General features: G+C 34.9%; 1 protein-coding gene across 5 annotated transcripts in view; it reads right to left on the reverse strand.

Moving 5' to 3' along the window:
• The window catches only part of TTLL7 (tubulin tyrosine ligase like 7), a 162006-nt gene that overhangs the window by 83033 nt on the left and 53611 nt on the right, over positions 1 to 25362 (reverse strand). For all 5 annotated transcript variants that reach the window (XR_004345957.1, XM_032606744.1, XM_032606765.1 and 2 more), the window contains 7 exons: positions 18481 to 18682; positions 18146 to 18277; positions 13508 to 13629; positions 12811 to 12878; positions 10514 to 10672; positions 5969 to 6185; positions 1343 to 1507 (listed from right to left, as the gene is read on the reverse strand). Coding sequence is in view for 4 of the 5 variants with exons in the window: in XM_032606744.1 (XP_032462635.1) it covers positions 1343 to 1507; positions 5969 to 6185; positions 10514 to 10672; positions 12811 to 12878; positions 13508 to 13629; positions 18146 to 18277; positions 18481 to 18505 (888 nt within the window). In the remaining variant the exon portion in view is untranslated. The remainder of the gene's footprint in view (positions 1 to 1342; positions 1508 to 5968; positions 6186 to 10513; positions 10673 to 12810; positions 12879 to 13507; positions 13630 to 18145; positions 18278 to 18480; positions 18683 to 25362) is intronic.

A 25362-nucleotide genomic window follows, 5' to 3' on the forward strand; every position in this document is an offset into this window, starting at 1 on the left:
TTGTATAGCCCTAATCATGTTAAGTATTTTCAACATACTCTTCTTAACTATGAATACCATTTTAATATTTCTGCTAGGATTAATAAAAGGGTCTGTTTCACCAAGGTTATCTTCTCATACATGTTTCCTTTTCTCTCTTTACCCTTACCATTTGGAATTTCATCTACTGCCATGGCTTTATTTATCCATTACACCTCATACATACACTTTTAACTGCCTGCTCGACTTTTCTACCTGAGAGAGCATTTCAAGTTTAACATATCGAAAGTAGAATTCATCATAGCCTCATGGACCTTTAAAAAACTGAGTTCAGGTGTCAATGCCTCCAGGAAGTCCTGCTTTGCCCATCCACTCAAAGCTACTACATGTGGTCTTCCTCTACAACCCCACAGAATCCAATGTATGCCTCTGTTTTTGTACTTGCTACATTGCATTTCATTAACAATTTAAGTGCAAGTGTGTCCTACCAAACTCTTGAGTTTTTTGAGGCTTGGAGCTGTATCTTATAAATCCTCAAATTATCAGCCAGGGACAGGCTTATATTATGGGTTCAATAAATGTTTACTGAATAAATGAATAAATGAACCAGCAAATAAGTGAATAGAACTCTTTTCTCTCATCTGCAAAACTAAGCTCTACATCTTCTCAAAATAAATTCCTTCCTATTCTATTTCAAATAAGGCCACACCCATTCTCCTTATAATTATTCCTCAAAACTGCAGAAGAATATCTGAATACTTCTTCCCCCCTCCCCATTCTAAACATTCAGTTAATCTCAAGGTCTACTTCATTGTCACCTCTTTTATTGTGGTTCAATTCAGGCCATTCTTTTCCCTGAAACTACTCCCAAATGCCCTCCTCTACCTACTTCTGGTCTTCACTCTAATCCATCCTATACCCATTGTCATATTTATCTTTCAAATGCATGCATGGTCTTTGGCCTTATTAATCTCCTCCCTTAAAAACTGAATGAATCCTTACTGCCTACCAAGTGAAGCCTTGATTTCCAGACCTAAAACTTGGCTCCACATATCTTTCCAGCCATTAAGTCTTCATGTATCTCCCACAAATATGATATGCACCAACCTGGGCCACTTTGAACTATTTTCATACCTCCATGCCTTTACTCATGCTTTTGCCTCCGCTTAGCATTCCCTCTTTCCGATCCTAGCAGTAAAAGTACTACTTATCTATTAAGGTCCATGACAAATTTCACTTTCTTCATAAAAGCACACTTTATCTGCCCGATCTAATGTAATCCGTTCTTTATCTAAAATGGTTGATGATCCTTTCAATTAATATGAGGAAAGACAGTTAAAATTGTGAAATGGTATAATCTTACTGAAATATCACTCCAAAACTTAGCAACATCATGTTGATTTGCTTGTAGAAATTCTGTAAACCATCTGATGGAACGTTTGCTGCCTTTGTTTTCAGTTTCATCCCTTTCAAAATGCTCATTGTGCTTGTTCACAGAGTAGTTTGTCAGATGCATGTATAACTGGGTCTGTAACAAGTCAGAACCAAAGTTGTTATCACCTATGAGACTCTAGAACCATGACATTTCACAGAAAAGAAAGCATCCAAAGAGGAAAGCCAATTTTAAAGTTTAAAATATACATATTCATAATTTAATGATTATAAAGGTAATTTTCAAAATGCAATGGCACATTTTTCTAAAAAAGGTTGTGAAAGTAGTCACCTTCAAAGTTACTTTGTATATTATTGAAAAGATATCTACCATAGAAAGTATGAAAATAATAAGGATATATAGAGTAATTAAATGAAAATGTGAAACTACATATTGCTAAGCAAGAAAAATGCTGTAACTCTGAAGTTTGTTTTTCTTAGTTGGTTTGTTTTTAATGTTTTTCTAAAATTTTCATCCTAACTTGTTTTGGGAAAGGAATTTTCTGAGAGAGTATTCTATATCTTCTCAAACAAAGATTTAAAAGTAAAAGCTCAAGTAAGTAGCAGAAACCTAGAGGCAGGATACCAACCTCAACCTCTGCCCTCCCATCCTGACTGGAAGATCACTGTAACTTGCTAACAAGACAGAGTGCACTCAGAGTCAGGAGACAGAAGCACCACACGATGCTGTACAAATGTCTAAATGATTAACAGCAAATTTATAGCGCTCCATACTCGAGTTCTTAGGTCTTAGTCTCTCTATATTCTTATGTTTGTTGACAATGTTATCCTCAAATAAACTTGAAAAAGAATAGAAAATTTAAAATTTCTCATAATTGTCAATTAATATACATTAATAGCTCCTTATCAATCTATCATAAACATTCATGATGTCTGTAAATCCCACCCTCATGATCCTATTCCCAGAAACCACTTTAGATAGCAACGTTGCATCACAATGAATACATACTTTGAGCACATCATGACTATTCTGATTTGTTAATAACCAATGATATTTATATCATATTTTATTTTCACTGCAGTTACTTAAGTCTACAGTATTGAAATCTTTGAAGCAAATATGCAGAACTGATCATATGAGCTACATGTTGTTTATTAATCCATATGCCCACCAGTAATTAAGAATTTTTTTTGTTCATTGAACAATATTTAAGGAGCACCCACCACTGGCAGGAATGTGTGCTGTGCACTGTGGACACAAAGATTAACAAGGCAGACATAGTCCCTACCTTCATGAAAATTATCACTTTAAGTGATATTTAAAAGAAAGAGCATAACTTCATACTTGTCTAATTTTAAGTGCTTGATTTAAAGAAAACAGGAAACTAATCAAACTATAACATTTCTTAGTTTCCAAAATAGAAATTATTTTTGTTTGGAAAATAATTTTTTGAGGAGCTCTCCATTTGGCAGGAATTTCTTAAAAAAATACTAACAGCAGTAATAAAAACCCTAGCTATCCTAGTGGAAAAGTGAATAAGAAATGGAACTTTGCATTGTTCTTAAAACATTATTTTTATATGTAGCATTGGAAATTCCACAATTTCACATCTACCTTGACAAAAATCCCCTTCTAAACAGTTCACTGTCAGTTGGACATTTGCCATAAGGACAAGTGATGGCAGCTCTGAATCATATAGCAACCTGCAATGCATAAAAAGTATATAACTATTCTCTACCCTATTTTATAGTGTATAGGCTCAAAATAATGAACTGGAATATACAGAACCTTTCAAGGATTGACTGCTACATGGGGTGGCAAAAAAAAATTATGTTTATTATATTTCAATTTCTAAAATTCTCTCTTATGATTTCCTTACATGTAGCTTATCAATATACAGCTCATGACAAAATGCACACTATTTTAAAAACTGGAAATACGAAGAAGGAAAAAAATATGAAGCAGTCTGCTGTCCAAAAACAACCAATGGGAGCATTTTGGTTTATTTTTTCCACCTTTTTTCTTAAACTTATCTTTTACATAAGAGTGATCTCACTTTAGATAAAGTTTTGCACTTCTCTTTTTAAATTTTTCATATCTTCATGTAGGAACTCAATCATGAAATTTTAGAGATATATGAGGAACACTGATGTTTATACAGGAGAATATCATTTTTCATATATGTGAAAACCAAAGCCAGGAGATTATGTGACTCAAGAGCACTTGGCAAAGCGAAACCTAGAGGCCACATTTCCTGACTCTCAATCTTTCAATATGATTTCCTAACCCAGTGTACTTAAGCAAATCACATACATCCAACTTAAGAAATTAGAATAAATCACTTTATCACCTAAATGAGCTTTCAAGTCTTACCCTTTCCTATCTCTTCCTTTACTCTTTCCTCTCAAAACATGACTATCTGCCTTACATATATATAATCCAGTCTTACCCACTCCAACTATTTTAATTATAATCTATAAACTGATAAGCCCCAAATTACGCCTGTAGCTCAATTCTCTCATCTGAGCTTTAGACCTATACTGTATATCCAAATGCCAATAGTATAGATCCATTTGGAAGTCACACAGGCATCTCAAATCAAACAGATCAGCTTTCTGCAAAACTTTAAAAGCTCCTATACTCCCTATCACAGTGAATGTCACCATCCACCCAACTGCTGTGCCAAAACTCTTTTGAGTTTTATCCTTAATTTCTCTCTCTCTTTCCCTTATTCTACAAATCAAACTGTTGGTATATCAGTGTTACCCATGGTATAGTAAATATATCTGAAATCTGTGTTCTTATTCGTAGTCCTGCCCTACTATCACTTCAAATTAAGTCATCTTGTCTCTCACATGTGGTTAGACTAGAATACAGCTTCTTGTCTCCCTTACTCTAGTCTCCCCTATCCATCTACAGCCCCATCTCACATTCCCCACACTATAGACCAGGTGACCTTTTTATGACAACAATCTCATTCCTTCTTTCCCTTGTTTAAAATCTTTCAATGCTTCCCTTCTTCTTAGGTTAAGTTCCAAAATCCTAGCCATGATCTACCAAGATCTGGCCTCTGGGACTCTCCATCCTGATGTCTTAGTCTGTACTTTAGCTATATTGAACGTGTGTGCTCTCTCCAGACGTATCACTCTCCCTCCTACCTCTGGGCCATTCTTCTACCTGGAGTCTTAACCCATCCCACCCCACCTCTAACTTAGCTAACCCCTCACTCTTCAGATTTCACTTTACAAACTCCCTAACTGTATCTCCAACTGAGTTAGATGTTCCTGCTATGCACTGCCATAGCATTCTCAGTTTCTTAAACCATTACACTTACCACTGGGTATTATAATTGCTTATTTTATTTTCTGCCTCCCCACTAGATTGTTGCTTTTGTGAGCTCAAGTACTGTATCTGTCTTGGTCACCGTTTTTCCAAAACCAGCACAATGTCTAGAATGCAGTAGAGTTCAAACATTTCTTGGAGCTTGGATGTATCCACACCTTATGACCTTTGAAGAGATGATTCTTTCTTTTATCTTCCTTCCCTGTAAAAACTTTGACAGTTCCCTTATTCTTCTTTTGCCAGGTTTACAACATTTTTTAGTTAATTGAACGTAGCAACATTTATGATTAGTCATTTAATTTTGGAAAATGACCACTCAATGTAGTCATTTATGTGCATAATATTATAGAAGAACAATAACCAGGCCTTTGACAAAAATGGGAAATAATCCTTAATTACGTATATTTTTTTTACTGTAATTAGTAGATACAAAAATAGAGGTAGAGGTTAACTGAACTTTGAAGTATGGATAATAAACTACAGTTTGTCTCTCATAAACTATAAATTACATTTATGACTTTCATGATAAATTATGATAATAAATTACAGTTTGACCTTCATAAACTACACAGTTATGACTTTCATCAATATGTTATGGTTACACAAAGATAATCTTAATGGAAAAATACTTACAAAAATCTCCACTTAACAGAATTAAAAACGTACTATGAAACTGCCAATTTATGTCTCTACTTCACAATTGATAAACATAAATTTAAAATCTTCTCTTTTGTTCCAACAAAACATAACTATACTTTCTGATAACTTTTGCTTTCTCTGTTTCATGTACTTTCTCCCACATTCTACATGTTTAAACCATACCTTTCATACAAAGACTGCTCAAATACCATCTCTCCCATGAGAAACTGAACAAAACCTATTCCTACACTCAATTCTATAACACTTTATCTGTATTTCTCAATGGCATATTATTTTTATTTGTATTTCTGTATCAATCATTTCTATCCAGGACCACTACACACACATATATACTTTGAAATCCATCCTCATGCTCACAGCACCCAGATGGGGTGTATTTTCCTAATTAGCCTACCTGGAGCAGCAGGCACTTTTTTTTCTAATTTCCACAAAGTTGTCTTAAATTAGAGGCAGTCTTATTTATGTATATAATTCTTCTAGACTATAAAAGCCTGAGAGGAGGAACTTTGTTCATTTAACATTTATACACAATAGGTGTTTTAAAAAATAGATGTTGAATAAATTAATAAAATCATAGTGTCTGGTATCACTTACCAAATTGGTCTCATTAGGTGGAATGTACTTCTCTGTTCCCATTCGCACAAGTCCATCGTGGTAGAGAAATATTTTTAGTGGATCACACGATGTTACCAGAATATAAATTCGTAAATCAAACTTGTAACCTTCCATTAGGAAAGGTTTTTCAATGTATTCTTGAACAATCAAATGATCCTGAGATGGAAGTTTGTCACCATTTCTTATCAAAGAAATCCTAAATTTAAAGAAAAGATTAAAAGAATAATTTGTTATGGAGTCAGGATTTTAACAAAGTTATATGTAATACTCAAGAGGAAAGTGGTCCCATCACACACACACAAAAAAAATACAGCATAAAAATACTGTCAGAAGCAACTTTTTAGAACCATGGATACTAACCAAGGAACATGTAATAAAAAACAAACAAACAACAACAAAAAAAAACCCAGCTGAATCTGTGTAAAAGAGATTCCTAGCATTTTAACTTACTCTGGTACCACCCCCAACCCCCAGCTCAGCAGTGGCCTTGAGCAGTAACCTGTGTTCCCAGTACAGGTACTGGTTCTAGAGGCAGTAGAATAGACCTATTCTTGTGGTTGTTTTGTTTGTTTGCTTGTTTGTCTATTTGTTTAATTCAGTTCTGTGGTTCCCTGGACAATCTCAAAGGTTTTCTTTTATCTTGTCTAACTGCGAACTCTCCCAGTGCTGAGGCAGCTACCTGGGGGGGTGGGGGGGTGGTCGGCAGAGACAATGTTGAAAACATTTAAAGACAAATGTAGTAGTCCCTGCAACAAATAGCAGTTGGGAAAACCATCAGACTAACTGCAAAGATTGGGGGGAAAGACAGGAATGACAATCTTTGGGGAATAAGGGCTTTGAAAAGCTCTCATATATTTCTGGGATTCTAGAAGACCATATGAATGCCCAGGGCTAAGTGCATGCTAAGGAAAGACCTGAGATGGCCCTAAGCTCTTACATCCAGCTAACCATCAAATAGGAAGTGAAGGCTAAGGCAGAGTTATAAACTACCTAGCTAAGTGTTGAGGGCATGTTCTAACACACACACACACACACACACACACCATCTGCAAGGACTAGGGGATATATATATATATATATATATATATATATATATATATATACCTATATCTATATATACACACACACATACATATATATGTATGTGTGTATATGGATATAGGTATAGATACAGATATTTGGTTCCCAGTGTTTAAGGAAATTTCTATTCAATTACTAACGGATTGGACAATTACACTGACCACTGACCTAACAGAACAGGAACTTCAGAGGTCACACACAATTAAAAAATACAAACTTTACAAAATTATTTCAGAAAGGTCACTAAACAAATAAACATCAACTAGAACAAATGGTAACAAAAAACCCTGTAGAGGAGGGAGAATCTAATTGTCAGAGTTGCTACATTACAATACACAAAATGTCCAATTTTCAACAAAATATCATGAGTCATTCAAAAAAAAAAAAGTATGACCCATACATAAAAAAAATTCTCAATTAATAGAAACTATACCTGAGGAAACCCAGATATTTGGATTATTAGACAATAAATTATTTAAATCAACTATTTTAAATTTGTTCAAAGAGCTAAAGGAAATCATGTACAAAGAACTGAAGGAAACCATGGGAATAATATCTCACCAATGCAGAATATCAGTAGAGATAGAAATTACTTTTAAAGGTGGCAGAGTAGGTGGGGGGAACCAAACAAAAATTCTGAAGTTGAAAAGTACAATAACTGAAAAAAAAATACATTAGAGGGGCTAAACAGAAGATGTGGGAAGGCAGGGAAAGACTCAGCAAACTTGAAGATAAATCAATTGAGATTAGTCTGAGGAACAGAAAGGAAAAAGAATGAAGAAAAATGAACAGAGCTTACGAGCCCTGCAAGACAACATCAATAATATCAACACACTAATAATGGGTGTCTCAAAAGAAGAAAAGAGAGAGGGTCAAAAAGACTCTTTGAAGAATTAATGGCTGAGAATCTCCCAATCTGATGAAAAATATTAATCTACAAATCAAGAAGCCTAATAAACTTCAAGTAAGATAAACTCAAAGAGAGCCACACTAAGACATGTTCTAATCAAACTGTCAAAAGCCTAGAGAAAGAGAGAAAAAAGTAGCAAGACAGGCCACTCATCCCACCCAAGGGATCCTCATTAAGATAAAGAGCTAATTTCTCATCAGAAACAATGGAGGGCAGAACACAGTAAGATGACATATTCAAAGTGCTGATAGAAAAAGAAAAAAAAAAAAAAAACTGTTAACCAAGAAATCTATATCTGACAAAATATTCAAAATTGAAAGAGAAATTAAGACATTACCAGATAAACAAAAACTGAGAGATTTTGTTGCTATTATACCTGGCCTATAAGAAATGCTAAAGACAATCCTTCAGGCTGAAGCAAAGGGACACTAGGCAGTAATTCAAATCTACACAAAGAAATAAAGAGCACCTGTAAAGATTACTATATAGGTAAAAATAAAAGTCACTACTAGTGTAGTTTAGGTTTGTAACTGCTTATTTTTCCTGTATTATTTAAAACACAACTGCATAAAACAATTATTATAAATCTATTTTGATGGGTACACAATATATACAGGTGTAATTTGTGACAAAACATCATAAAGGGAGCAGAGGCAAATAGAAGCAAAGTTTTGTTGTTGTTGTTGTTGTTTTTACTGTTAAAAGTAATGATATTAATCCAAACTAGGTTGTTATAAATGGAGATGCTAATTGTAACCCCAAAGCAACCATTTAAAAAATAACTCAAAAAAAAATAGTAAAATAAATGACAATGAAATTAAAATGGTACACTAGAAAATACCCAGGTAATACACAAGAGGGCAGAAATGCAGAAATTGAGGTATGAAAACTATATAAGACATAAAGAAAACAAATAGCAAAATGCCAAAAGTAAATCTTTCCTTATCAATAATTACATAATAAATAAGAATGGATTAACTCTCCAGTTGAAAGACAAGATTTGTTAGAATGTATAAAAAATATGGCCCAACTACATGCTGTCAACAAGAGCCACACTTTATATTCAAAGACTTAAATAGGCTGAAAGTGAACAGATGGAAAAGATATTCCATGCAAACAGTAACCAAGAGAGAAATGAAGTGGCTATACTAGTATCAGACAAAATAGACTTTAAGACAAAAAGTACTGCAACAGACAAAGAAGAACAGTAATATAATAATTTTTAAAAGTCAATGCATCAAGAAGATATAATAATTATAAACATATGCACCTCAAAACAGAGCTCCAAAATATATGAAGCAAAAACTGATAGAATTGAAGGCACAGATAGACAGTTCAACAATAGCAGCTGAAGTGTTCAATGCCCCCCACTCTCAATAATGAACAGACAATTAAACAGAAAACCAGCAAGGAAATAGATATATTCTACAGATGAGAGGTGTACTTTACCTATGTACTTCTGCACTGCATGAGATAAACCATGGCAGCACAGTATGTATAGTATACTTTTTCAGCTATTTTATTACTGTAGTCAATGCATATTATTAACTATTTATAATAACATTAAATATATATAAAAATGAATTTTGAACATAATTTTTAACATTAAAATTGAGAAAATGTGAACTTCAATTATCTTCCCCAAAATGTTTACCTTGATACTAACATATAGTGAACCAAATTTACATTAAACAATTAATATACAATTTCCACTAACACTACATGTTGTTTGTCTTTTAAATCACTAAACCGCAGTTTAAAATAATGTCTGATTAAATTATTAAATTATGATTAAAAGTTAAAAAGAAATGTGTTGAACAGTAATTTACCTGGCAGCTATATTTCCAAATATCTTTTTTCCCCACAGCACTCTAAATCAAAGATAAAAATTACTTGTGTTTTTATTAAAAGTAGCTTCAGCCACATTTTCTTTGAAAAAGTAAACAGCAGAAAACTAACATAAGAAAGCAAAAGTAAACAGGAATATTAAGTTGTATAATCTATCCCCAGCTAACAGGTCTACTTCTCAGCACTTTAGCTTAAAATGTGTTCTACTCATCTTCAATCCAATTACCATGGCTACTTAAAGAAAAAAATTATTTGTAAAGCAAAGAAAATAGATATTTTGTGCTTAAGATTTTTTTTAAGATGAGAACAGCAACACCCTTTCCATTTCATTCACCAACTCAATTTAGCTCTATTGTATCAACTGATTTTCCTCTCCAAGCTTACTCTAAAATTATGATGAATGCAAATTTTATGTTTAAGAAAAAAATTAGAAAATATTTACTTTCTCTATTTTGTAGTCTCCTATCAAAGTCTCACAACCTGTTGATTAAATTTTTAGATTGAATTATTGAAGTCTCCGGGACAAGGTGAAAGCGCTCATTAAATATTCAGTTCCAAAAAAGCAAAAGTTAGAAAGCTATTTTATTTTTTTTTCATATTAGTACTCAACCATGAGCAAATGGTCACACTTATTCTTTCCCCCAATTTTTTAAAATTTTTATGTATTCCATATGAAAAATACCTACCCATGACCCATTGCACCATTAGCTGGTTTTACTATAAAAGTCTTCTGCTTTCTTTTTTTCTTTAATTCTTTCATATAATTCTGAAATTGTGTATACTCAGCAGGGAAGATCCATGTTCGAGGAACAAAGGTATAATCCAGAGGCCGGGACTTGATCATTCTGGAAGTTAGAGATAATATGAAAAGTAATTTCTATTCAAACTTATCTAAACTTTCTTTCTCTGTGCTACTGACATTTACTACAAGGATTTAAATTCCCTCCATTTCTTCATTTATTGATCCATTCATTAATTTTTTAAAATGCCTATTAATCACCTACTATATGTTAGGCACTATTCTAGATACTAGGGATACATTAGTGGAAAAAATAGACAAGAATTTCTGCCCCATGTATTAATTTACATATTAGTAGATCAAACATTTGAGTATATACTACGTGTTGGGCACTGAGGATTAACATGGTCTCTGTTCTAAGGAATTTATATATAGGCTATTAATTAAATACAGTGTGATAGGTGCAATAAAGCTACATAAGGCAAGGTAACATGTGGAAGGCGGCATTAACTCTGCCTCTGGGATGAGGGTGGTTAGTACGGTTCACAGCCAGGTGCCATTCATACTGCTTCTTAAAAGATGATTTGGAGTTTGCTGGGTCATCCATAGGGAAAAATTTTAGATTGCCTTTTACCCCAGTGTTTTCTGGAGTTTTACTACTTTTGTGAGAAAACCATTGAAGCCTCTGAGTCAGGTTTTGTTTACATCAACTACATCTACCTATACATGTAGTTTTATGGCTACAATGTATGGCCTGACATTTTTGTATTTGCTATAAATCAGGCTGCCTATTTGGTACATAACTTAGTGATACTGATACAATACTAGGTATAAAATGTTTGCTTTTGATTAATCCAAATGCTAATTATTTGGTACATACTGATTCCCAATAACAATTTTTAAATTCTTAGAAATATTTTTAAATATTACCTATTTAAGAAAACCTGATTGTTTCAAAAAGTCTTCTTTATAAATGTATGCAAGTCTTTTATAGATGAGTAGTTACTGTTTCCAAACGAGATTAGTTAAAACTAAAATGGGACCATAGTATATAATATGCACAGAAGCAGGGCCTATACTGTAAGACTAGGGTGTGGAATATATAAGCCACCTGGCTTCCACAAAAACTGGAAGGTCATACAGTGACCATATTTCAAGTGCTCTTTCAAGAGAACCCGATAAAAAAAGTTACGTTTCCTCTATGAGAAGGAAAGTAATCACCAACTACATCTGTCAAATCCAAACTAAGCCAACCAGGTAAATTATCTCAGTACAAAATAGGCTAACACTGATTGCTTTGAAACACACACACACACACACACACACACACACACACACACACACACATCTAAAGGAAGCACAATAACAGTGCTATTGTACTTGTTTTTATTTCCAACACCTTTGCATGTATTTATTATATTTTAACAATAATGTGAAATTAGATCCAGTTAAAGATTTAATAGAACAATACATTTTAAAACTAACCATGAGGTGTTTATGAATGATACCATTCTTGTTATATTTAGAAAAAAATCCAAGCATACAATTTATCAACTTTCTTAAAATAAAAAAAAATCTTATCGACAGAAATATAAGCTGCACAAAAATTCTGCAGTATATTCAGTATAACACTTTACCTGTTAACAGTTTTTCCCATGAAAGCAGATTATTACTCTAAATAATAGTCTCTGAGATAAATATGTGTGCGTGTATCCCCGGGTAGGAACGTATACATGTGTGTATATGTGTGCACACAGGCACCTATTACAGTGCCTGGCTCATATTAGATGCTCAATAACCAGTATTCTGAACACACACATACCCACAGGTGGGATATAATGCAACAAATTAGTTCCTGCAAGGTTTAACTGAAAATAATTAAGTATATATTGAATGCCATGTACAGAATACTTTTTACATTTAAAGGAAAAACTTATGCTGCTAGAGAGACAGCAAGTTGCAGTGAAAAGAACCTTGAAATTCTGGAGACCAGGTTTCTACTCCAGCTCTGCTGTTAGCTATTTGACTTTGTGCAAGATATTCATGTCTCTGACCCTCAATTACCTCCTCTGCAAAATCAAAGAATAGAACCAGGAAAATTTTAAAACACTCCTAGGTCTAAAATTCTATCTCTTCCAACAAAATATCATTTCAAATCAATATAAATTTGTGAAAGATAGCACTATGACATTCAAAATGTAATTTTTGAACAGGTCTTCTCTACTACAAGAAAATGAAGATTACTTGGTCATATTTCTTGCTAGGAAATCCTTCCTACAGATCTCCCCCATTCCTGGAAAATGGTTGATCCTCTGGAAAATAAAAAGGTCAACATTAATATTTTCATTAACTTAACGAATATATTCATTTATACTATAATAAAGTTACATTCATTCTTTGAGTTTAATTTTTTTTAGTAAAAAACAAAAAACCTGATGAAAATGGACTAATTTGTTGCCTACAGTCAATTTTGTATAACCCTCTACACTAACAGGACGAACTATTCAAAATCTCAATTGTCTAAAATTCCATGTATTTGGCTTTTTTATTTTTTAATATGTTTGTATTACATTCCAGAAATAAAATAATGAAGCCAAATTACACATAGCTGACATTACAAGGGATATCTGTGTTCAGATCTCTTTATGCAATCTACTCCACATCGTTCATCTTTAAGCATAATGCAAAGCACCAGCCTAGGAAGGGTTTTCCTCTATCAATTCTTCCTTAAAGATGGAAAGAGGTTAAAAGTTAAATTTGAGAGGATGCAGTCTTCAGGCAAAGAGTCAGTGCAACTGGACAGCAACAAAACAGGCTATTCAGGTAAATTAGAACTGAAATTTAATATGTCAACATATTAAGAGCCTTATCTAAAGAAAATTATAATGGAATCCATATAACTTTCCTACTGACCAAAAATTGGTCATGATTAATTTCCCACCTGGTAATTTTGCAGCTCTGCAATCTTCTCCTGCTGAACAGCTGAATCACACCATATAAGGTTACTTGTTTCATCCTCATCTGGCGTTTTCATAAATCCCATTTCATCTATTACTAAACGAACTGCAAGTAAACAGTTAAGTTAAACCAAAATTAAAATACTTCTGAAATACATTCATTATGAAAATATTTTTTGTTATATATCAATTTTAGCTCACAGTATTTCACTTGTAAAATTTCCATTAGTTATAGCATAACCTTATCTTTAGCTACAACAATTTAATGCCAAATTATACTCAATAGCAACAGAGAACTGTTTTTAAGTGGCACCCAAAATCCTTAGTTTCAATTTTCTGAGATTTAACAGGTACACAACACAATTAAAGAGTTTAGTGATTATTCATAGCATAGTGAAAATACACACACAGCTGACAACACCTCTACTCAGGAAAATATACTTATGGCTTTTTCATGACCTTGGGTTAGGTACAAAAAGGAAAAGATAAAAATAGCCCCGATGATTAGACCTATCCTATATTTTCCACCTCCCTAGTTCAAATTATTTTTAGCAGTTAAAACCAAGTCAGCGATATTGACACAGGATACAAAATAATGAAGCAGAATTACAGTAGAGATTTGGAAACTCTGGCCCTCCTATCTGCTCCCAACCCTCTAATCCTATGGAAAAAATTTATGCTCAGAGAAAATCTTGTTTTTTAGATTTCACAATCAACACATTGATATCACAATTACACAATTAACATATTGACATTTTTCTTCTAATGAAGTTCAAATTTAGAATAAAGATCAGCAAATACTTAGGATAAATATAGGATCCAACAGAATTTGGAGTCTTAATAGAATGGCGTAACAAATTAGCAGCACTTCGATTAAACATTTTTAAACATTTTCTTTTTACTGCCCTATATATGGGGAGATACGGTAAAAAGGGATTAATTGTCTGAATGTACTTGGCTCAAGTATGAAACATGACCAGACACCTGCTGGTCAAGTCCTAGGGACTCTTGATTTCTTTTTGGCTGAGGAGAAAGAATGGGCTTTTTATGCAATAATGCCTAGAACACAGGCATAATAAAAGAAGAGGACAGTGACTGGAGACAGATGAGGTCGGGGAAGGGATTGTTGAGGTGAAGTTGCTTTTATCCATGAGAAGCTTGATAAAACGTGGGGTTGTTCTGAAGACCTACGTGACAACATACAGTACAAGAATTTGGGGAAAGGGCTGTTCCTCTCTCTGCTGCAGACCACCATGCAGTGCTGGCGTCCTGAGGGCCCAAGGGCTTCTGTGTCATCTAGAGCTCCTGGGGAGCGCAAGGACCGTAGTGACACACCTAGGAGAGTTCTTTCACTGGTTCACAAGCAGAAGACAATGACAAGGCCAGAACCGCAGCTCAGTAGCAGACCCATTTCTGAGTGCATGGAAGTCATTGCCCTGGGCCTCTCAAATAACTGGGAAACCCCTGAGGAGAGAAGTGGAACTGGTGGCAGTTATGGACGGAGGGAGTATAATGAGCTACTAAAATGTGGGTATTAATGTACACATGAGCTGGTGAGGCTGGGAACATTCAGGGTACATAATGGTGGAAAAGATCCATTCTTTTTTTAGATTCTCAAAGTCAAATCTGTAAGGTCATATATAAATCTCTCTTATTATGAAATTCAAAGCTTGGAGAGCTGACAAAGTTGAACTTCAAAGAAAAATACAATGTAGGGTATTAAACTGTCACTTTTTTTTTCAGCTAAGCTATTTAATCATATTTTTGTTTGAATTGAAGTTTTAGAAATCAATTGGCATCTTTTTAAGTATACCATCCTCCACTGCATAGAAAAGAACTTCCTTTAACATGTCAGTTTCAAATAGAAGTCTGTTGGCAGCCAAAGCCTAAATCCGTGCTTTTAAATGTTGGTCTTTTAGGAGCTCTCTGTACAAAAAGAAGTGAAGTAATTGCCTCAATATTGAATTTCTACCAAACCAAACTCCCCACTGGTAAAATAGAGATAACCACACCAACCATTTTTCTCACATTTCCCCTTGCATAATTAAGTACCCCCTTCTCCAATCTGTCTTGTCCCCATTTAATGAAAATTACCAAAAATACATTCCTCACAAATTTATCCTACTTTTTTTTTACCTTGACCCATAGAGCTTTCAGAAGCTGTTCAGGAGTTTTAAAAATAGGAATCCATGCAACAACTCTCTGAATTTTAGATACAAAGGACACCTTAATGTTCCTCAATTTAAATTTCAATTCATGTTTTATTTAGGCAGTATGATAGAGTAAAAAGAACACTAAATTTGGAAGCAAATTAATTCAGATTCAAGTTCTACTTTTGCCATCTGTACGATCTTGAGTAAGTTGCTAACTCTCAGTGAGCTTCAGTTTCTTCAACTGTGCTAAGGGGCATTTTAAAAAGTAATAATTAAAATTTCATAATGTATTAATTATAGGACTAGTGTGAGAATGTAGTTCCCCATTCCACAACGTGTCTCCAAGAGGAATTATGGGAGAGATTTCTCTCAAGACTCAGAATTAGAAAAAAATTGCATTTCTCTTGAATAACCAGTATGGTTTTATCTTCTGGGCACTGTGTATTCTATATGGCTGATTATGTTTCGATTATTTGCTTTGCTTGCTAGGAAGCTCAGAGTCAAACCCATGCACATCTCTAACTATACAGGATTTCATGGAATGCAGTTTGTATTCTGATCAGCCACAAGATTCATACTATTTTACTGTTTTTATTTTTCCTTATTTATTTTCTTATGGCTGTTAGCCACTTCAAATTCACTATTAGAGTGAGGAAAGTCGGGGAAAAGGACAACAAGGGAGTAATGCAGCCTATTTGACAGGGTTACTGGAAGATTAAATGAGGTAATTCATGTGAAAATATTTGGTCCAGGGTTATAAAAGAATTAATATTAAGACTAGTAGTGATCAAAGTATTCTACATGAGGAAACAGGCAACACCAGGAACAAAACACAAGTGTCCTGACTATGGATTAATTATCTTTCTATTATATAATTCAACCTGTCAAAGGAGCAGTAATTAAATTACAAGAAGTAATCTGTTGCATATCACAAGGTTAAATAAGGGAAAGCAAGGTAACACTTTCTCCTGGACACACAGCCAATTGTCTCTTTCCCTCCCCTATACTTAGCTTTGTATTCTCCCAGCAGTCCCTTGTCCAAGTCTCCAAGCCTGATCTAGCCAGGGCTTTTGCTAAACACAACTGAGCAGGCTCAGCAAAGAGGTCTGGAATCAGTGTGAAGAAGGCTAATGCAACTTCAGCCCTTAGAAGTGAGAGGGAACTACAGTCAAAAACACTCTCCTTTATATCAAGCTGCTTTTAAACCCCACCAAGACCTTAAAAGCAAACAGGAGGATAAGTTGACACTGCCCATTAGTCACCTTGACAACGGTTATTCTTGTTTTTTCACTCTAGAAAATACGCTACAAATAATTCACATCTCACCCTTCCACACTAACTCGCCCAAAGTTTTTTCCTCTGAGGAACACGTGTTGAAATAGAGTATTAGGGGACCTCGATTCCTATGAAATATTCCATTGACCCCTGATGAACTTTGGTGAATTACTGTAAGTGGAAACATGACCCTCAAAGGTTAATAAGAGTAAGAATAATTAACATCCTTGAGATTCACATGGTTTCCTCAACTCTTTTAATGCAAAATTATGTTTTAAAAAGAGGAAGATTTTTTGAGTACTTGTAGTAGTAATGAGTTTCTCAGTGCCAGGCAAAAGTATCTTAATTTAAAGTAATTAATTCTTACCTATTCTCTCCACTGCAGATACTGCTTACACGTAAAAACTAAAATTCTATTAATAAAAGGCAACAGTATCATCAAAATAATTTTTAAAGCATAGAGAGAAATATGTTCTTACTCTATTGTCATTGTTTAATATAAATCTCAAATTCTGCACTTTTCATTTTACATTTTTAATCTGTTTTAAAAATGATTTACAGGGCTTCCCTGGTGGCGCAGTAGTTGAGAGTCTGCCTGCCAATGCAGGGGACACGGGTTCATGCCCCAGTCCGGGAGGATCCCATATGCCGCGGAGCGGCTGGGCCCGTGAGCCATGGCTGCTGAGCCTGCGCGTCCGGAGCCTGTGCTCCGCAACAGGAGAGGCCACAACAGTGAGAGGCCCGCGTACCACAAAAAAAAAAAAAAAAAATGATTTACAAAATAATGAATGTTAAAGATTAAACATAATTTTAGCCCCAAGTGAAAAATGCATTACAACAATACAATTTTCCTAAGCACTTCTGTATTTAAAGATTAAAGCTAAAACCATTGGTTTTACTGCTCATATTACTTCACACTTGATTTAAAAACTAAGTATTAATCAAAATCATATATATTTAATCCAATTCCATCAATAACTAAAGCTTTTTAGTTTACAGTGATGTTCTATTTGATTACTGACATGTTAAATATCTCATAAAAAAAGAAAGTTTTATAGAAGCCATTCAAAAATCCATTACATAGAAGATAATTATCTCTGGGAAGATAATTATCTCTGAATTTCTATGTTGTTTTCAACATCAAATTAGTTTTTCCGACAATTATGAAAATCTCATGATTCTGAGGAGACCTACCAATTTCAAACTTTGTCCCAGCAACATTTGCTGTAATGGTTCCCTTCTTTTTCTTCTTTCTGACTTTCCTTTTCATCGTGCTCTGATAAGGCAATTCTGTATTCAGATCCAGGGGAGAGGGTCCCTGAATAACTTTAAAAGAAATGTAAACCAACCAAACATCACTGAAATAACAAAAACTCCATACCAGAGAACATAAATGCCCCCCACAAGGTAAAATTATAAATGCTGATTCTTTGAGTCCCCAATTAATTTTTAATTCTTAAAAAAATTAGCAGTGATGATCTATAATACAGCCACATAATAGGTACACATGATTAAATCAAGCTGCTTACCTCTTTCTTGAGGCAAAGATGGCATTCTTGCCTGTGCCGATTAACAACAGCAGTGTGCGCTGCTGTACAAGCTCTTAGGAAACCTGGAAGGCCTGCATTAGTCTAAGTAGGATACGGCTCCAAATCACTGAAAGTTCCTATCATATTATCTTGGTGGAATCCTCAGATTTCAGGACATTGACATTATGAGATAAGAAGGGACCTGCAGTGATTTTAAAACAAAGGCATTAGAAAACAACTTTTATGACATTTTTTTGATATATGCCAATATTCTTCTTTTTAAAAGTCAAGGAGAGATGAAAGTTAATGTAGTTAATCAACAAATACTAATTTATTAAACCTTATGTAAAAATGCCAAGCAATAGTCCCCCGTTTTTAAAAGTGCACAATCTAAAGGAGGAGGTTTTAAGTCATGTATCATATTTGCATACAATAAATAACATGCTTTACACAAACAAGGACAACAATAACAATATTCACTACCATTTGTTGAACGTTTACTATCTCAGGTCACTTATACCACTTAAACTTTCAACAAAACTATAAGGTAGAAGCTTTTATCCCCATCTAACAGAGAAGTAAATTGAGCCCAGAAAGGACAAATCTTCACAAAGAAAGTAAGTAAGTGACAAAGTAGAGATTAAAATAACATCTCTCTGATGTTAAAACCAGTGCCCTTAACCAGGACCCCATACAACCTTCAACCCAATGCCTGTAACTTAGTTGCAGCCCCGCTTTTAATATGAAACAGTGAAATAAGTGCCAGTGCCAGGGTAGAGATCACATGCTGACAGAATGGAGGAAAAAGAAATTCCCTTTAAGTTGTGTGAGGGGGAGGGGTGACTTCATCAAACAGACCACATTTGAATTACGCCTTTAAAAATGAGAACAATTTTGAAAGGCAGAAAATAGGAGTCATTACCATGATGATCTTATTTGGGCACACGGAGGAACACAATAAACATTTTGTAATGAATGAACTAATTAGTTTGGCTATGCCTCAACACGGCCTATTACACTTCACTTATATTTTCATTGTGTATGTATGAACCTAGGGGTTGTGCCCTGACTATACTACACTGCCCAGTCTATACTATCAACTTTCTAACTTCTCCTTTCATACTTCAAGAATCTTCAAGTTCTTGTAAAATGTCTCTAAACATAATGAAAGTTAAAAAACCTATCACAATAAACAAAGGTATGATATCAACAACTTTATCAGGATATTATCAGGTTTAGGAGAAGTTCACAAGTATTTAAAAATTCAGCTACATAAAATGTGACTCATATACACCACTCCCAACAGACATTATTAATAATAAGATTCATTATTAAAGAAAATATAGAGCTTAATTTGTTCTCAAGTATCATTTCACTAGAATAATTCTCTAGAATAATTCAATATCAAAACCAGGGCACTAGCATTTATTACAGACCAACTGTGGGCAGGCACTATGTTAAGAATCTAAACTATTTTACCTCATTAACAAACTTGGAACTTAGGTATCATTTCCCCCAGTTTTCCAGACTTGGAAACTAAGGCTAAATAAGTTAAGTAAATCAAGGTAATACAGCTTATAAATAGAAAACCTGGGCTTTGAACCCAATTTTGTCTGATTATCTGTTCTAGTCACTGAGCCCCACTAGTTTCAGACAGCGTGCTAATATGCTACATAGATGTACAAGAAGTTTGTGACTCTACTGCAGTCCATACTGCAAGATATGGGTGTATCTGGGAATTCACGATACTTCAAACCCAACAGTGAAATCACAGTAAACATCCCTAACCTGACAACAGTTCCCAATTCCAAGCTGGAAATAGACTAGATCATTTTTCAGAATAAAAGAAAGGAGTAGTCTATGGTTCAGTCTGGTTTCCTTCTGGAAGGTCTGATACCTCAGGGAGGTAACTATTTGAGTTTACAAGTCCTTGTGCAACACCTTGTTACTGGAGTAAACAAAGATCCTCTTACGGTAATGGAGTACTTATTACATTGAAAGTAGGTGACAAAGTAAACAAGAGCTTGAGAACAATGTTTGCCTAACTATACTAACAATAAATTAATAATTGTTATAGGCTGTAAAAACAGATTTATTAATTTCTGACTTACATAATGAGCCTAATAACTTCGATCTGTATAGAGCTCAATACAAGAACTGTTATCCCTTCCCCCAACCACACAGAATTTAAAGGCCTTAAAATTATTCTCTCCATAGATTATGCTTAATTCCATTTATGGTTTGGTGATTAACAATAAAAGTGCTCTAACAAACTCCAGGACCTCATTCTGCCATCCAATTCTAACCATTTCACTTTATTCTAAACAAGAGATTTGAGATGACAGATTGATCACACCACTCAGATGAACCATGGTTACCTACTTTCCAAAAGCAGAAAGCATGTTTTGGTTACCTCCCAAATAAGCCAAGTTTTGCTGCAAAGTAAAATCACCTGAGGCACTTTTGAAAATCCTGGTACCCAGGCCACATCCCAGACCCAGGTGGGACTTAAGCATCAGCATTTTTAAAGCTCTCCAAATGTTCCTAGTGTACAGCCAAGGTTGACAACCTCTGCTCTAAGCACATAACTGCACTAAAGCAAATAATAGTTAATTACAACATACACATATCAAATTATAAGAAAAAAGTAAAACAAAGATGAAAACTCTTATAACTGAATGAAAAGGGTCAAATAGGTAGAAGTCATCTATAAAAATCCTCATATCTAGTTCAAGTAAACAAATTAGAAGAAAAAAGAATTAGATCAGCAGAAATTGATTTCTAAGACAATTTTATTTTGCAAGTAAAGAAGCCATCTCCAAAAGGAATCAATTTACTAAAATGTCAAGCAAATAGTATCCTTAAATGTAGAACTTCAAGTGCTACCAAGCAAAACAACAGCTGCGTAAGACTGAAACAACAAAAATTCTAATATATTCGTGATGGAATACCCTTTCTTCCCAGTTCTTCCTGCTGAATTTCTACCCATCACTTAAAATCCAAATAAATTTCCACTTTTTCCTTAAAGCTTCCTCTGATCATGTCTGAAGAAATTCATTTCTCCCTCTTCTGGCCTTTCCTAGAGACCATTATTTGTACCCCTATCATATCACCAATCACAAACCAAGAAACTAAGCTCTGTGAAAACAGTGGTTTTCTTCTATCTTGTTTACTCTTCCACTCCCAGAGCCTAGAATAGTACCTAACACAGTGCTCAATAAGTGCTTGTTCATGAATTTTAAAAAATCAATCAACTAACGACACCTGGGAGTAAGAAGCGGTGGTTATGGAGCTCTGAGAAGCAAAACACATGTATATAGTACTTTCACATTTTTAAGTGAAAACAGCAAAGTACATAAAAGTTTACATTTGTGTAAAATGATAGGTAAATACATGGATATACGCACAGAGCAGTGGTGGCCTTTTGTAACTGGGGGCAGAGCTAAGGGAGGCTAACTTTCACGTATACCCTTCAGTGACCCAAGCATGTATCACCTATTCAAAAAGTTAAATATATGTGATAAAAGTTTGTGTCAACATTATCATGTTGACAACAAAACCCATCAAATTGTGTATTTCATTTAGATGAAAATAATTTAATCTAGATGAAAGTATAATATGGTAGAAAGAGCACTAAACAAGAAGTCAATTAGAACTCTTACCCTTTACTCTGCCACTTACCAAATAGACGACTTAATTTCTTAATATGCAAAAGGAAGGAACTGATTCTTTCCAGCCCTAAAGTCTAAAATGTCAGCAAATGAGGACAGCATTGTTGATATTTCGGATGACAACAAGATGAAGGCAAAACTACTTTTGTGTACAAACACAGGGAAACTCAGAACTTCTCCAACAATCCGCCCAAACCCATGCCCTGGTGAATGGTATATGGGCTCTTTGTACATACTGAAATTTTAGCTTACCAAAGATTACTAAAATAATCTAACAAAAGGTCACGGGAACCAAAATTAGAGCTAAATTGAAAATATGTGTAATAACATTAAATAGAAATGTAATAAAAGCTGGTTTTCTGGTGATGAGAGAAAGGAGAAGGGATCCAAATAAACCAGTACCTACTGTATACTAAGCACTTACACATAACTTTATGTGTATTTAGTCCACACAAAGCATTTTTTATTCTAATTTTCCATATGGTAAAATTTAGATTCCGTGGATAAGTAACTTGCCCAAAGTCACACCTTAATAGGTGACAATGAAGTGATTTCTCTCTAAAGCCCATATTCTTTCCCACTTTTTGTGCTACCTTCAAAACTCAGTCTTTAAACATGACATATTAACAATTTCACAAAGAAACTTAATTCTGCTTGACTGGAACTATTTTAAAAGCTAGGGAATGAAAGCAAGAGAATCAAAGTGTAGTTTAAAATGTGGTTGAGATCACAAAGTTGCATCAGCTTTAGTTTTCCTTCTTGGAACACCTAGGCAGCTAGCAGGATCCAGATCATCTTCCTGGGTTTCTCCTTCATGAATGTACTGCAATTCAACAAGTACTGTTATATATCAGGTACTGTTCTCAGTAAACAAAATAGATAAAAATTTTCTTTCTCTGTGGTGCTTGCATTCTAGTTGTGGAGAGACAAACAATAACAGTAAACTACAGAAATTTTCTTAGGTCACTCTTCCAAGGCAATAGAAATAAAAGCAAAAATAAACAAATGGGACCTAATGAAACTTACAAACTTTTTGCACAGCAAAGGAAGCCATAAGCAAAATGAAAAGACAACCTACGGACTGGGAGAAAATATTTGCAAATGATGTGACTGACAAGGGCCTAACTTCAAAAATATACAAACAGCTCCTACAATTTAATAACAAAAAACCCAGTTGAAAAATGGGCAGAAGACCTAAATAGACATTTCTCCAAAGAAGACACATGGATGGCCAATAGGCACACAAAAAAGATGCTCATCGTTGCTAATTATTAGAGAAATGCAAATCAAAACAACGAGGTACCACATCACACCAGTCAAAATGGCCATCATTAAAAAGTCTACAAATAATAAATGCTGGAGAGGGTGTGAAGGGAACCCCCCTATGCTGTTGGTGGGAATGTACATTTGTGCAGCCACTATGGAAAACAGTACAGAGGTTCCTCAAAAAAGTAAAAATAGAATTGCCATATGATCCAGCAATCCACTCCTGGGCATATACCCAGACAAACTATAATTAGAAAAGATACATGCACCCCTATGTTCATAGCAGCACTATTTACAATAGCCAAGACATGGAAGCAACCTAAATGTCCATCAACAGATGAATGGCTAAAGATGTGGTATATATATTCAATGTAATATTACTCAGCCATTAAAATGAAATAATGCCATTTGCAGCAACATGAATGGACCTAGAGATTATCATACTAAGTAACGTAAGTCATATAGAGAAAGACAAGTACCATATGATATCACATATGTGGAATCTAAAATACGACACAAATGAACATGTGTACAAAAACAAGAACAGACTCACAGACATAGAGAACAGATTTGTGGTTGCCAGGGTGTTGGGGGGGGCAAAGAATTGGGAGTTTGGGATTAGCAGATGCAAACTATTATATATAGGATGGATAAACAACAATGTCCTACTTTATAGCATAGGGAACTATATTCAATATCTTGTGATAAACCATAATGGAAAAGAATATGAAAAAGAATATATATGTATAACTGAGTCATTTTGTTTTACAGTAGAAATTAAAACAACATTGTAAATCAACTATATATGTCAATAAAATTATTGACATAAATTTTAAAAATAAGTAAATAAACTAAAGAATATGCTAAGTTCTATGGGAAAAAAAAACAGAGCTACTGGTTAGGATGTCAGGAGTGTGGGGGGGAAAGGGTGAAGGTTTGCAATTTTAAGTACTGTATCCAGATAGGCCTCACTGGGGATGATATACTAAGGAGGACAATGATTTATAATCACAAGTGGAGTTGATAAAAATATTATGCAGGGGCTTCCCTGGGCGTAGTGGTTAAGAATCTGCCTGCCAGGGGCTTCCCTGGTGGCGCAGTGGTTGAGAGTCCGCCTGCCGATGCAGGGGACACGGGTTCATGCCCCGGTCCGGGAAGATCCTACATGCCGCAGAGCGCCTGGGCCCGTGAGCCATGGCCGCTGAGCCTGTGCTCCGCAACTGGAGAGGTCACAGCAGTGAGAGGCCCGCTTACCACAAAAATAAAAAAAAAAAAAAAAAGAATCTGCCTGCCAATGCAGGGGACATGGGTTCGAGCCCTGGTCCAGGAAGATCCCACATGCACCACAACTGCTGAGCCTGCGCTCTAGAGCCCGCGAGCCACAACTACTGAATCCCGAGTGCCTAGAGCCCATGCTCTGCAACAAGAGAAGCCACCACAATGAGAAGCCCGCACACCACAACGAAGAGTAGCCCCTGCTCACCACAACTAGAGAGAGCCCACGAGCAGCAACAAAGACCCAACTCAGCCATAAATAAATAAATATATATTTTTTTAAAATATTATGCATATGTGAGCATATGGGCATGTAAGCATGTTTGGATGTGAACATGTACGATAGGGAGGAAATGGGGAAACCTACTACCTTCTGGGTACTGAACAATCTTTCAGCCCTTCAACATGATTCTTCCTAAATCCTAGTTTTCCTACATCATTTTCTACATTGATTTTCATATTTCTATTTTCACACTGGCAAGTAGAACAGATATGTTTCACAATGTATGTAGATTTGTATACTTTTGATAGTGTATCACTTTTCTGAAGGAGGGAGGCACTAGAAAGATCCCAACCACTCCCTCCACCTTGTGTCCCCTATACCGACACTAGATTGTGACACACTCCTGAAGACTCTCTTTGGTTCTTGGGCTCCCAGCAAAAACTGTGT

This window comes from Phocoena sinus, chromosome 1 (genome assembly GCF_008692025.1).
Source record: "Phocoena sinus isolate mPhoSin1 chromosome 1, mPhoSin1.pri, whole genome shotgun sequence".
Lineage (NCBI taxonomy): Eukaryota > Metazoa > Chordata > Mammalia > Artiodactyla > Phocoenidae > Phocoena > Phocoena sinus.